The 14,191-nt window shown below is 49.0% G+C and overlaps 1 protein-coding gene across 8 annotated transcripts in view; it reads right to left on the bottom strand.

Moving 5' to 3' along the window:
- Positions 1-14,191, bottom strand: part of Dpf3 (double PHD fingers 3) — a 268,017-nt gene that overhangs the window by 150,653 nt on the left and 103,173 nt on the right. For 3 of the 8 annotated variants that reach the window (XM_055592870.1, XM_055592873.1, XM_055592872.1), the window contains exon 1: positions 3,054-3,238. The exons of the other annotated variants lie outside the window; for them this stretch is intronic. In XM_055592870.1, the coding sequence (XP_055448845.1) occupies positions 3,054-3,142 (89 nt within the window). In that variant the 5' untranslated portion in view covers positions 3,143-3,238. Of the gene's footprint in view, positions 1-3,053; positions 3,239-14,191 lie in introns of those variants that run through there. 8 annotated transcript variants of the gene reach the window in all.

The following is a 14,191-nucleotide window of genomic DNA, read 5'->3' as shown; positions in this document are numbered from 1 at the left end:
ATCTTCTGAGGCCAGCATACTTCACTTAGCATATTACAGCGTTCTAGAACCGCCCATGCTGCGATATACGTCAGAACGTCCATCTGTTTTAGACTGTGTCGCTAGTCAGCTTACCGGTCCATCAGTGGGTACCTGGATTGCTTGCACGCTTTAATCACTAAGAATATAGCTATACTCTGTAGAAACACATCACAACAAGGGCTACAAATATCAAGCCTCTACTTTCAATTATTTTGAGTTCACGCTCAAGAGTGGATCTGATGGGCCATATGGAAATTCTGCTTTGCTTTGCTTTCTTAAACCTACCTGACTGTTTTTTGTTTTTGTTTTTGTTTTTGTTTTCCGCAGTGCCTGGGCCATTTCACAATCCCACCAGCAATGCACAGGTTCTAATCACAGCACATTTCCCCACTGCTTGTTAGAAAGGCAAGTTTTAGGCAGACTTTTTCTGTTCTTTTCTTTTTTTTTTTTTTTCAGTCAATGGGTTCAATTCTACTAAAGGTTCTTTCAACTTTATTCTATTTATCATCATAGTCGTCGTCGTCATTATCATCACTAGTGTGTGAGTATAGGTACGAGGCCCTTTGTGTAGGTCAACAGACAGCTTTTCAGAAACAATACTGTCCTTCCATCAGGGATGGAGCTGAGGACTCAGGCTTGCTCAACAAGCATCTTTACCCACTGAGTCTCCTCACCCGCCCCCACCAAAGGATTTAAAGCAAACATCTTACAATTGGAGAATACAGCCATGGTTGGCTCTGAGGTTTCATTTGTAACTTAATTGTTAGCAAGCCTCTGGGAAACTAACCACACTCCCCTCGCTCTGTTCTTCACCTCTGAAGATCCTCACAGAGGGGCTGGCGTGCACTGGAGTGCTCCCGGCAGTTACCAAACTACCATCAAATCCCAATAACCACACAGCTGGAAATGAAGTGGGGAGGGGGGCCGCTAAAAGCCCATTAAAATGCCATAAAGCGGAATGGCACATAATCCGATGTAATCAAAGATACTAACAAGGGCCATGAGATTGATCAAAACTGAAGAACATTTTCCAGAAAGGGTTTGCCTGTGTCACAATGGCTCCCCCTGCTAAGGCAGTGTGTCTCTGAGGACTGGAACCTTTTACAGGCAGTTCAACCCATCAAGATAACCCAGCCTGGCCAGGGTCTCACGCCTTATTGGTGGGAACTGATTGGAATACAAGGCGGAGAGACATCCTATGGTCTGTTGTTTTGTTTTAGGCAGGCTCTTACTGTGTAACCCATGTTCCTGCCTCAGCCTCACAAGGGCCGAGATTACAGGAGTGCACGATCCAGGCACAGAAGATCATCCCATGGTCTTCTTTTCTTTTCTTTTTTTTTTTTTTTTAAGATATTCACTAATTCAACCTGGTTTGGGGGTGGGGAGCATAAAATGGAGCCTTAAAAAGTAGGAGAGGGGAGAGTGTGGTAAAAGTCATCTCCTGGAGGAAACAGGCTTTTCCTTCTACCACGCAGACTTCCGGAAGCCAGTACCAAAGAAATCCACAGTAAGATCTGAAGGTGAACTTCCTTGACACGTCCCTCACTTCCAAGAGCTTTGGCCCACGTAAGAGGAACAAGAACATGAACTAACTAAGCACAAACAGCGAAGCCGGCCACCGCCTCTGCCCCACGCCAAACGGAGACGACAGCCAAACAAAGCAGTGACGACACAGCGAAAATGGGAGTTGCTCTGAAATCCTTTCCACTCTGAACCTCGCAGTGTCAGCTCTGACGGGCATGCTGGGGGAAAGACCTCTTTTCAAACGTGTAATCTTTGTGTGAACAAAACTTCTCATAAATATCAAATACTGGGTGGCATCAGGGTCCTCGCCTTCTACCTTTCCACCGGTTCTGGGGATTGAACTCGCTGGGCTTCCACAGCAAGTGCCTCTAAACCCACGGTGACTGTAGCCTTACAAAGGGACATCACACAGCCACTCGACCATCATCTATTCCCAGGGAAGTCACTTTTAAGCAGACTGGGTGCCGGCAGTGATTTGAAAACAAAAGTTAAAAGCCATTTTTGAAGTTATGAGAGGAGGGAGAAAAAAAAAAAAAAAAAAGACTTCAACCTCCCAGATACATTTAAGCAGCACTTCTCCAAAAGTTAATTAGCCAAAAGCTTCACAGGGCTTTCTGTACACTCTAAGAGAAAAATCAATGGCCAGGTCTCCCAAACCCGTGGAAAGCAATTTAAACAGAAGAGAGGACAAATGTCCTTTCCAACATGGCCTTTAAAGAATAAATAAATAAATAAAGTCCCATGGGGAAAGGATCCCATGGGTGACATTTGCATTAAAGCCACACAGGGCAGAAGGAGCAAGGACAGGCTGGCAGCAAATGACTCATTTTGTGGAGTTGTGACCAGCGTGTGCCCCAGGCTGGAACAGGCATGGACCAAGCTCAGCCATCACCTGCCTGTACCAGACCATGGGGGCTAGATTACCAAGGCATGATTGATGTCTTAGGCTGGAGGAGGCTGGCACCAGGCAGGTTAGAGTGATGTCCTCATCAAAAACTGACCTCAGGCCACTAAAGGCTGCAATCAGAAACAGAAAGGCAAGAAGTCACTGGGCCCTGAAAAGCCTTCTAGTTTGGAACACCAGCTGCCTGGCTCTAGCGGGCTTTGTAAGGGGCGGGAGGTCCCTTTATGGTCACAAATGGACAGAGGGGTCCAGTCTAGCCCCAGAGAACTGGATGCTCCTCTAAAGACATTTTCAGGAACCTTTCTTGAGCATGTCTGTGGAGAGATGGATTCCAGGGCCTGAAGGGCCCTCTGCTCCTCATCCAACCTCCTATTCAAGAGAACCTGTTCACTGGCTCAACTTTAGATAATGCTCCGATCCAACCCTTCAACCAGACACTTGTCCTTATTGTCCCACTGGTTCTGTGCTCATAACTAAGGACATGTGTCACGTCATTCTTCAAATACATGCCCATCCAGGCATAATGGAACATGCCTACAATCCCAGTACCTCTGAAATGGAAGCAAAAAGATTACAGGTTCAAAGCCACCCTGGGCTATATTACCGGTCTCTGTCTCCAGTAGGGGGAGAGGGAGTGTTCAAAAGCGAATTCCTCGTCTTCTGCCAAGAGCCTCTTCCCTCCCCAACTTTCATTCTTCGGGGAGGGGGAGCAAAGAGGGGTCACTGCTCCCCACCCACGTAGCCACTGGCCCAAGGCCCTTTCTCTGCCCTCACTCCATCTGGCACTGAGTTGTGTCACTTTCCAGAGTTCTGCAGCCGCAAGTCCCCTCCTGCTGTTACGACAGGACCTTGGCCTACTGTTTGCTCCTGTAAACAGAGATAAGCCGAGCTACATCGGGCCCCAGCCAGTGACACTTCTGATCCCTCCTTCCCTCCCACCTCCACCCTCTGCAGAGCCTCTGCCTGGCACCCCGCCTCCCTGAAGTCTCACCCAGCTGCCCACCTTCCCCGGCCACCCACAAACACACATTAAACTCATCTCCAGAGCACGAATGCCCCGCCCTCTGCATGGGTAACTGTGGCAGCATGGAGAGCTCTATTCTCCATCAGCCTGCAATAAGCCCTCGCAAGCCACAGGCAGTTTTTGACAACCATTTTTACTGTTCTTAGAGTGGCCCTTGAAAGGAAAGCTAATTACAAAGTTAGACTGAATTGTGTCACCCTACATGCACATAAAAAAAAAAAAAAAAAGAAAAGAAAAAAGAAAAAAACTAATGTCCTGACCCCCAAGATTGATGGTATCTGGAGACATGGAACCATAGAGCTTTTAGAAGTAATTGGGCCAGGAGGGTGATGCCTGTACAATGGAATGAGGATTAAGGAAGGAATAAACACAGGGGGCTGAAGAGATAGCTCAGCCCCGGGTAAATGCTTATCTTACAAGTACAGGGACCAGAGTTCAATCCCCAGAACGTACATTAAAACAAACAAACAAAAAAAAAAACCTGGGCACAGTGACACTGGGCATGGTGACACATAATTCTCATCCCAGGTGGGGCAGGAGGAACAAATATTCAGAGTCATCTGCAGCTTCAGGGCAAGTCTGAGGCCACCCTGAAAAGCATGAGGTCCTATCTTAAAAACATGAAAAATTAAATATAAGTGAGTCTCCATCTACACACATTTGAGGGCACAGCAAGAAGGCAGCCATACTTCATAAGCCAGGCAAAGAGCCCTTACCGGGAACTTGACCTTGCTGGCACCCTGACCTTGAACTTGAAAACTATAGAACTGAGAAATGAATGCTGCTTGAGCTATTCAGTCTATGTTGTATTCCGTTACAACAGCCAGAACTAGTGACTAATGTTTCAAAGTGATGTGGGAGAGAGACTTCCAAACCCTTTCTCCCTAATTTTATTTCCCTACGGCCAAGACAACAATACAATTACTGTATCCATTTAAACCCAAGTCACTGGTTAACATGTGTCTTCCCTGGATTGCTGAGAACTGGGGTTCACTGGACTGTGAGCCCTAAGACAACACAGACTGTTATCTCTAGGGCCACAGCACACAGCTGCGCATGCTGGGCGGTGAACAGCTTCCAGAGAGCATCAGCTCCATTGTGAAGGAAGTGACCTGAGTGGGGTAGGCCAGCGTCCCCCAAATCCTGGGCCTTCACTGGAGTCACTCCCAGCATCTGGCACAGAACCTAGTATACAGCTGGCCTTCAGGAAGCTGTGTTGTGTCCCACTGGCCTCAGGGCAGGCATTTCCACTTGGGCCACAATGCATAGCCTATATATACATGCTCAGTGTTCAGCGTTAGAAGCACATGGAGGTCTGTGACTTGGAGGCCTGTCCACTTGCGACTTTAGCGGGCAAAGTGAGAATGTCTACAATCTCTCCATTAGTGCTCACCATGCAGCACCTGGCTTTAGTACAACCATTGCTGACGGTAGCCATCATAGCTCTCCTCTCACTCGCCCTGGCCAAATGAAATCCCCCTCAAACCTTCTTTTAGCCTTTCACTCCTTGGCACAGAACTCAAAATGGCTTCCAGTGATGCTCCCATGCCACTGGGCTGTCGAGAGCCTGATAGAGCAGGTATACAAAAGGCCGGGCATCAGGCAAGCCTGTTCAGCTCCACACCACCCACTGGCTCCCAGCCCTGTACCTCACGATGACTGCCTCCCCTGTGGATCCCACGGACTCTCCGGGGGGGCCTGCAGGAGGACTGAGTACTAGAATCCAGGGTACATGGGCAGGAACGCCTACAGTCTACTGTCTTTCCCTTCTCCCTCCCTTGAAGCGCAATCTATTTTCTGCCACTTTGTGGCAATAACTCTGCCTGAGCAGGCTGGGCCTCTGCATGTCACATCCCACCATGGAACCTTCACTATGGCAGTGACCTTGAGGTTCTCAGAGACTCACTCAAATTTCTGACCCAGGCTGAACCTCAGACATTAGAGAGCAAAGTGGCTGGGGCATGATGGTTCCAGCGGCACGCCTCCCTCCCAGAGCCTACTCTAAGCACCAGAGCCCACACCTAACTCATCTGTTGCTCCATCCCAAAGCCCGGGACAGACAATGCCAGCTGAGTTGACAGATGAATAAGTGCATAAATAGAAGAAGCAATCAATCAAAGTTAATCTTCCTCTGGTGATTTCCTGCAACCAAGAAGCAGACAGCCTTGTCCTTGAGCCCAACAAAATACTCCTGTCCTTCCATCCACAGTTTGGCTAATCTGAAATCCTACCTCTTCTAGGAAGGATCCCTGGTTATCCTGACCAAAATACTTACTCTCCACCTTCCCTCCCACCCCCACCCCCCGGTCTTTGCTGCCTTCGTTATCTCCTTCCTATTCAGTTAGACTGTGGGTGTCTTAAAGAGGGGACCAGAGAGCTGTATTCTTGCCTGTTCCCTAACCACACACATTAAATGAGTATCAGTGTCTGACTGGAATTGCCATTAGAAGTCAATCAAAGATGGCTACCGAAGCCTGCCGATACTGGCACACGCCTTTAATCCCAGCACTCGGTATTAAGTATTGGGAGGCAAACACAGGTGGATCTCTGAGTTCTTCGGACTGGTGTATGGAGGAAGTTCCAGGACAGCCAGGGCTACACAGAGAAACCCTGTCTTAGAAAAACAACACAAAAAGGTGGCTAGCCAACCCTTGTACTTGCCTTGTTCGCTCCTCCCCTAGATACCAAAGGTTCTTAAAATTTGACTGTAACACCCTTCCCAAGTATGCATTAGCCAATAGCAGTGGATTGTGAGCTTGAGCTCTCAATGAATGAGACACAGTTGCAAGGCTGCAAGGTTAGGATAAAAGTTGAGTGAAATCCCCACCCTGGTGTGCCGGCTCACCCAGTTTGGGTCGTTATATACTCTCTGCCAGGTTGCTTTTGTTTTTATTCCTGTGTCTCTTTGTATAATACTACATACAGACTAATGTTTTCCAACACAGTCCACCCCTGGAAACCCAATGGAAGCATCACAGCGGTGAGGTGTGTGGAACACACTAAAACCTCCTCTGCCTGAGCGTGGGGTGGGCCTTGAAGGCACCGGGCCGCTCCAGACACAGGGGCAGACATCTGAAGACCAACATCCCCCAAGATGCCCGCTAGATTTACCCTTGTCCTAAAAGGGAGGTGGGAGTCACCTTAGCTCTGGAAGCTCATTTCTTCAAAAGAACCCAAGCCACCCTGCAGGAAGTCAGAGAACTGCTGATGTCCTTGTGTGTCTTATTGCAGAAAATGAAAATAAACAAACAAAGAAACAAAAAACCCTGATCAAAGAAGTAGAAGGAATGAAGCGGGCGTGGCTTGCTTGGGCTTACAGGGTGAGAAGCCCACCATGACAAGGAAGGAATGGAGGCATGTATGTAAGTGTACTGATCACACTGAACTCCCAGAGGGAAGCAGAGCCGGAACAATGCCCCTGCTCAGCCAGCCTCATCCTTTTGATGTCTGTAATCCTAGCCCACCGAATGGCACTACCCATATTCAGGAAAAGTCTCCTCTGTTGACATGATCTACAAAAGCCCTCACAGACACACCTAGAAGCAACACCTTGTCTCCTGGGTGATTCTAGATCCGGTCAAATTGACAGTCGGTGCTCAACCTTAGAACACCGTTCTCTTTCTCCAAGCCCCGGAAGCTGACCACTGTATAGACATCACACATGCCCCAGGAGACACAGATCATTCCCACATGAAAGGTCCCTCTGTGCCAGGAATGCCATCACCCGGCTCTCGGAAATCATGGCCCAAGCCAGTGGTTCTCAACCTGTGGGTTGTGACTCCCTTGAGGGTCAAACGACCTTTCACAGGGCTCACCTAAGACCATGAGAAAACACAGAGATATACATCATCATTCACACAGTGGCAAAATTACATCTGTGAAGTTAACAACAAAAATAACTTTATGGTTGGGGGTCGCCACCACACGAGGAACTGTTTGAAAGGGTCGCAGCACTGAGAAGGCTGAGGACCACAGGTCTAAGCAGGGTCTCAAACTGGGCTTTGTAAAAGTAACCAATAGGGGGTACGAGGCGAGGAGACTGGTTCTGAGTCTCACTCTGGAGGTTTGGAATGCGGCCCACACACTTCAGGCCACTCCTCACCCCCAGGCACTCTAAAAGAAGGGCATGCATTCTTTGGACACTGTTGTAGAGGCAGAGCTGAGAAGATCCGGTGGCTGACACTACCTCAGCTGGCTTGGCTCCCATTAGGAGGCCTCAGGAAGTTGCTGCATGAATTAAAATGGCAGCACTGACCTGTCACACTGCAATCCCCCAGAAGCCCTTGTCCCTTGCAAACATCCACCGAAGCCTGCTCAAGACGTATGTATAGTGTAGACGCTGATATTCTCATTCACTCAACCTGTGGCTCTGATCTTCATAATGGCCCAGAACAGGTCTTGTGAAAGCCACATTAGACAAAGAATTTGAACCCTAAAACTCATTGTGATTGCAAAGCCATTCGGCGGATGCTCGGGCCCACTAGACCCAATAAATCCCTCCTCCTCTGGTGAAGACTTTTCAGGGAGTTATTATGCAAAGCTGCCTGAGCAAGATGGAATTTATATTGAACCTGGCCGTGATTTCTGAGCTGCCACTGGATGTTCCGATGACATACGCATCTCGGGGTTGAAGTCAGGGGCTGCCAAGGACAGGAGACTGGAGGCAGTATTATCCCTTCCAGTAAATAATGGGACATGGGACGGGGGGGGGGGGGGTCGTGCTCTGGGAAGGAAGGAAACTGGCTTCACTTATACCCAAGGTTTGCCTTTCAAATGGCACCTAGAGGTGACAAAGTAAGTCCCTCCTCTGAGGTTAGTTAACGAATGTATAGAAAGTCACCAACTTTCAATTCACATGGCAGTGGCAAGGCCCCTTAATGTAAGGTAACTCATACCTGGGGGTGGGGGGGACACTCGCAGAAGAAACTTCAAGCTCAGCTAAGGATGTCTAGTTCCTAAGTGAGGCGAGATCACAGTCCTGCAATACTAGAATCCAGGAGGTGAAGGCAGGAGCAGCAAGAGTTCATGAAGCCAGTCAGAAGAAGAGGAGAGAAGGAAGGGAGGGGGGAGGGGAAGGGTGGGATGGAAGGAAGGAGGGAAAGAGGGAGAGAGGGAAGGAAGGAAAAAAGGACAGGAAGAGGAATGGGAAGGGCAGGATGGAAGGGAGGGAAAATAGTCAGAGAAGGGGGAAAGGAAAGGAGAGGAGAGTAAAGAGAAAGAGAATAGATGTCTAGATGTCCTGCTTCACAGCCTTGGAACCCCAGCAGGGTACCAAGACCCTGTCCCAAGCATGACTGCCATAGAAGCTGATCATCAAATAGAGCATCCTCAGACTAACAGAGCTCAGCCCCACCTTTGCTGCTGGAGGACTTGAGCCTCAGTGCCGCCCTCCCCAGCAGAGGGAATACGGTCTGGCATTTAACACAGCCACAAAGAACGCGTTCTCCCACAGTCAATTCTCCACGCGGCTGCCCAAGCAACCTTTTCAAAACAGAAATTGGACCATGACATTCTCTCCTCTTCAAATCCCTCAGGTACCTCCCTGCTGCACTCAGAATAAATCCAGACTCCCTCCCGTGGCTATAGAACCCCAGACTGTTTGCCATCTGCTTCTACTCACCTTTCCTACTTCATCGCTCCTCCACCCTCCTCTTGCACCGGTTCCACATCCTCTCAGCACCTCCTCTTCTTCCGAGGTAACCTCATCTCAGACTCTGCATATGCCCGCCACACCGCTCCCCTCACATTCTGGCTAGGTGGTCCTCAGAGAACCTTTAAATTAAGCCATCTAAGCAACCCACCCCCCTCCTTCCCGATTCTGGGCTCTCTTAAATCCTCTCCCAGTTTTTATAACACTTCCCAGTACCAAAAATTCTCCTTTGTTTAGCCAGACGTGTTGGTGCACACCTTCGATCCCAGGGCTCAAGAGGCAGAGGCGGGTGGATCTCTGCGAGTTCAAAGCCACCCTGGTCTACATAGAAAGTTCCAGGACAGTCAGAACTACTCAGTGAGACCCTGCATCAAAAATAATAATAGTAATGATAATAATTAATCCATTAATTATGGGTTAATTAATTGATTGATTGATTGATTATTAAAATAAAAGTGCCTTGGTCTCCTGATTGTCTCTGTGTAACTAAACATTAACTTCTGTTCGGCCGGGGCCGAGTCTCTTCAGATCCCCTGTACCCAGAACAGGATTTGGACCCCAGGAGAGGTTCAGGTGCTGCCGCTGAGCAAATAATGAAAGAGATCTGGGTAAGTCAGAACTGAGAAATCCAGAGATGCCTCTTCACTCCTGACCTTTCCCCCAGCCCCCCTCTCCCAGTCCAGTCTACCCAGGACAGCAGGCCTCTCGCCTCCACCACCTCCACGTGACTCTTGCTCATGGCCCCACAATGCCACCTGGTCACCCCCAAACTCTGGAGCAAGTGTGGAAAATTGTGCCCATCTGTACTATTGGTATCGGTCATTGCTTTATACGACCAAAGGGGCATTCCATGCTCGGAACCAGCGCTGCAAACCAGCAAACCCAGAAGGCAGTCTCCAATGTGCCCGTTCCGGTTCTCTTCAAGGGCTTTCCTCCAAATTAACCTCCTCTGCAGGTCCCATCCCAGCTTGCTGCTCCACGCCCTTGTGCTGAGCCCCTAGCCCACGGGTAGTGCCAGGGGCACTGCAGGCTGGGGGTGGGGGAAAGCTTGACAGGAAATCGATGGGAACTTGAAGGTTATCTGGAGGGCACACTCTCCCCAGCAGGCACCCGCTGGGATGGGATTTGTGGTCCTGACCTCGCTTGGGGGCCTCTGCCCTCCTGTCAGAGTTGGTTAAGATCAGCTGCAGAAGCAAGGCCCCGTGTACCAAGGGATCTTCAGGCTGCCCTTCTAAGGGACATCCGGGCAAAGAGGTCCAGCGACTCCTTCCATGCACTTCGAGGCTCAGCAGCACTCCGGGTGCTTAGTAGGCGCCTAAGAAAACCATCTCCAGGCTGCCAGCTTTTTAAGGTATATGCTCATAAGCTCCAAAAGCCTGGCTGGACACAGAAACTGAGTGCCCCTTTTCCGAGTACCCATTTTTCCCAAACCCTTGCGTTCCCTACCTTCATCTGTCTTTCCCTGCCACCATCTTCTCTTCCCAATTCTTGCCCCGTCATCAGGAGTCACTTAACACACGGGGTAGGAACAAAGTCCCCAGCCTAAGCCTCCAATCCAGAAGCTGAGCGGGGGAGGGGGGGGCTGGGGTAAAAATACAGAGGACAGGCTGAGGAAATAGCTCACCGTGCAGGGCTTACCGTACTCCCCCAGTATGCTAGCTCGTGCTGTAACCCCCACGTGGGAGAAGCAATAATGGGTTGCCTTGCAGGTCACCAGCTAGCCTAGACTCAAACTCCAGGATCTGGGGGGTATCCTGTCTCCCCAAATAAGGTGGAACTGACCAATAAAAATACTCAACATCAACCCATAACCCCCCACACACACACGCACACACACACGTAGATACATTCACGCACCACTGTGCACGCAAAGTGAAGGGGACACACCCAGCGGCACAGCTGGAACTGACTGAGTGCATACTCCATGTGACCGACAGTGCTCTATATGGTCTATATGTCTTATTTCATTTAAACTCATCCAACCCCACACCACCGTCAGCACCACCACCATCACCATCATCAACCCACTCTACAGATCTTCAACCCGAGATCCCAAGAACCCTAAGCAACTTGCCTAGGGGCATGGCTGGCTCTGTGAAGATGCAAGCCCAGGAGACAGAACCACAGTAGCCTCAAGGGCCCACCTTCTTGGAAGTACTCTTTTTCTTTGTGAGCGTCACAGATTTGCTGAGTAATTTTAGCTTTTTTTATTCCTTTGTGCCGCCGGATGGCTGACGGCAGGAATTCTCTTAAACTCATCTCAAGAGAGAGTAAAGGGCACTGGGCTCTAAAGGGCCCTGTGGCCCTCACATTTCTTCATAAGAGGCAAAGGAATCCCAGCCTGTACTAAAGAAGTGACTCAAACACCCCAGAGTTCAGCGAGAGCCTCATTTGCTCCCTGGTTATGTTTTACTTTTAAGTGTGTGTGTGTGTGTGTGTGTGTGTGTGTGTGCATGTCTGTGTGTAGTCACATATTTGTGCATTCATGGGCATGCATGTATATGTGTGCGTGTACATCCATGTACATGCATGCATTCGTGTGTGTATATGTGTGTGTGTACATCCATGTACATGCATGCATTCGTGTGTATATGTGTGTGTGCATGCGCTCATGCATGTGTACCTGAAGAGGCCACAGATGTCAGAACCCTCCAGCTGGAGTTACCGGCAGTTCTGAACTGCCTGATATGGATGCATGGAATCAAACGCAGGGTCCTCTGGAAAAGCAGTACAGGCTCCTAGCCACAGAGCCAACTGTCCAGCCCCTGCTGCCTGGTTTTATGGGAAAGAAAATCAGCTAACAGAGAGATGACACAATCTGCCCCTGGCACACAGAGGTGGAGCTGGCATTAGATTATCGGTCCAGACTCTTCCCTTGGGGCTTTTCACACCATTTATAGCAAGCGTCTGGCAACCATAGACCCTGAACCAAAATCTGACCCACTATCTCGTGATATGTAAAATTTTTAAAAATCATTATAAATAAAGTTTTATTGGCAGAGCCGTGTAGAGAGTTCCTCTGATCCATGGTTTCGTCGGTCATGACCCAAAAACTAGTCAACGAAAATTCTGAAAATAGGCATTAAGTTTTAATTTTTCAGGCCACTCTGAGGTGTGTGATGAAATTTCATGCTGTTCTGTTTTCACCCAGTCCAGGGCATGAATCATCCCTTTCTCCAGCACCGATTACCCGTATGTTACCAGCTTGTAACTTAGTGGCTGTCATGCCACCATTTATTGCCACGCCCATTATCAGATCAGCCGTCGTGGTGCCAGGACCTAGTAATGGTTCTAATTAACTATTGCTTATTGTTCTTAATATCTTACTTGGCCTACTATGTAAATTCAGCTTTATCATGGGCTTTTTAATCACTTACGTCTTCCATTGCTGTCATTAACTATTTAACCAGAAGAAATTGAAAGGGAGAAGAATTGACCTGGGTGTGCGGCTCGAAGGGGGTAGAATTTATAACTTCGGGAAAGGCACAGTGGCGGGAACAGGAGGTGACCGGCCACACTACACCCACTGTCAAGAAGCAAGGAGCAGCGGACTCTGGAGCTCAGCTCGCTTTCCCCGTTCTAGTCAGTCCCAGGCCCCAGCCACAGAACATCAGGGCGGCTCTTCCTACCTCAGTTAACCCAGTCTAGAAACATCTCAAACCCAGGCCCAGAGAGCTGTCCTCTGGGTGAATAGGAAGTCTCTCAACTTCACAACCAATATTAACCAGCATAGGTACACGTGTGTTAAGAAGGGACCACGATATATACGACTTCTGTCTAAGGTTCCAGGCATCCACAAGGGAGCCTCTTGTAGTTTTGACAGAGACCACACGCCATGCAAAGCTCAAAACATCCCATCGGGATCTTCACCAGCAAAGTTCCCTGGCTCCTGACTTCCCAGCATAAACGTTGAATAAGGCAGAATCTTCATCTTCACGATGAAAAAAAAAAAAAAAAAAAAAAAAAAGGAAGTCTAAGAGTCATACAGCTTAAGCAGATAGTTTTACAATTATCTCAGCTTGGTACAACTTAATAAAAACCCATAAACATAGCTAATAACAAGGAAAACACGCAGTAGCTCACCCGGCCTATTTAATAATTATTGTTAACTACAGCAAGCAAAACATGACTGGAAATTAATTTTTTTTTCTCCATGCTCCCTGGAAAGCCCTTTGTCATTTAGGAAATGCTGCTGGCCGGTGGGTGAGAGGGTGCTGTTCGCATCGTCAAGGCCCTCATTTTCTCCTGGTGAGTAGAAGACCCCGGCTTTTGAGATAGCTGGAAAGTGAGAGTGTTACCTTCCCCTGGATACCATCCTAAAGCTCAGGGAGAGAGGATGCCTAAAAGCCTCCTTGTCCCTCAAGCCCCACAAAAAAAGGGGGGGTCTGGAAAGAGCAGGGTAAGGCTTGGGGGTTGGGGGGGAGGCGTGGTTCTGGTACTGGCTCCTTCCCACCTTGCCTAACTAGCCCCTCCTCTCCAGAAGTGATCAGGAGGTAGGCATGGCTCCCAGTGGCCCACTGCTACCTTCCTTCACTCCATGGAAAGAGGCCTGCTCCTGAAGGGCTAAGGTGGGTAACAGTGTGAAGCCAGAACTTAGTCACTCTGGGTCTTCACCAAGGCTCTCAACCTCTGGGCCCGTCAAGTAGAACGATTTGGCAGCTACACATATTCCAAATGAAAGGATATGCGCCAAGACCACACTGGTGAGGCAGCTGAAGGGAGATGAGTGGGGCAAGGGAGGCCAGGCTGTAAACCACATGTACCACCACTAGGAGGGCAGGAGCTGGGAAGTCTGGCGTTTCTCAACATCATCGCAGGTGGAAGGCGTCACGGTGTGATGGCTAATCTCGGTTGTCACCTTGATTACATCTGGACTCATACAAAACACGAGCTGCTTGGAAGTCCTGTGAGGGATTTCCCTGAACAGATTCTTTGAAGCAGAAAGGCCCACCCTGAATCTGGGTATCACCTTCCGGTGACAACCTAGATCAAAGAACACGGAAGAGGAAAGCTTTGGTTTTGCATGCTTGCCCTTGATGTCACTAGCAAGTTCATCCGAGTCATTCAT

The sequence above is a fragment of the Psammomys obesus genome, unplaced genomic scaffold (assembly GCF_907164565.1).
Source record: "Psammomys obesus unplaced genomic scaffold, mPsaObe1.curated_primary_1811, whole genome shotgun sequence".
NCBI lineage: Eukaryota > Metazoa > Chordata > Mammalia > Rodentia > Muridae > Psammomys > Psammomys obesus.
Note: the sequence above shows the minus strand (reverse complement) of the source record. Positions and strands in the feature narration are given on the sequence as shown.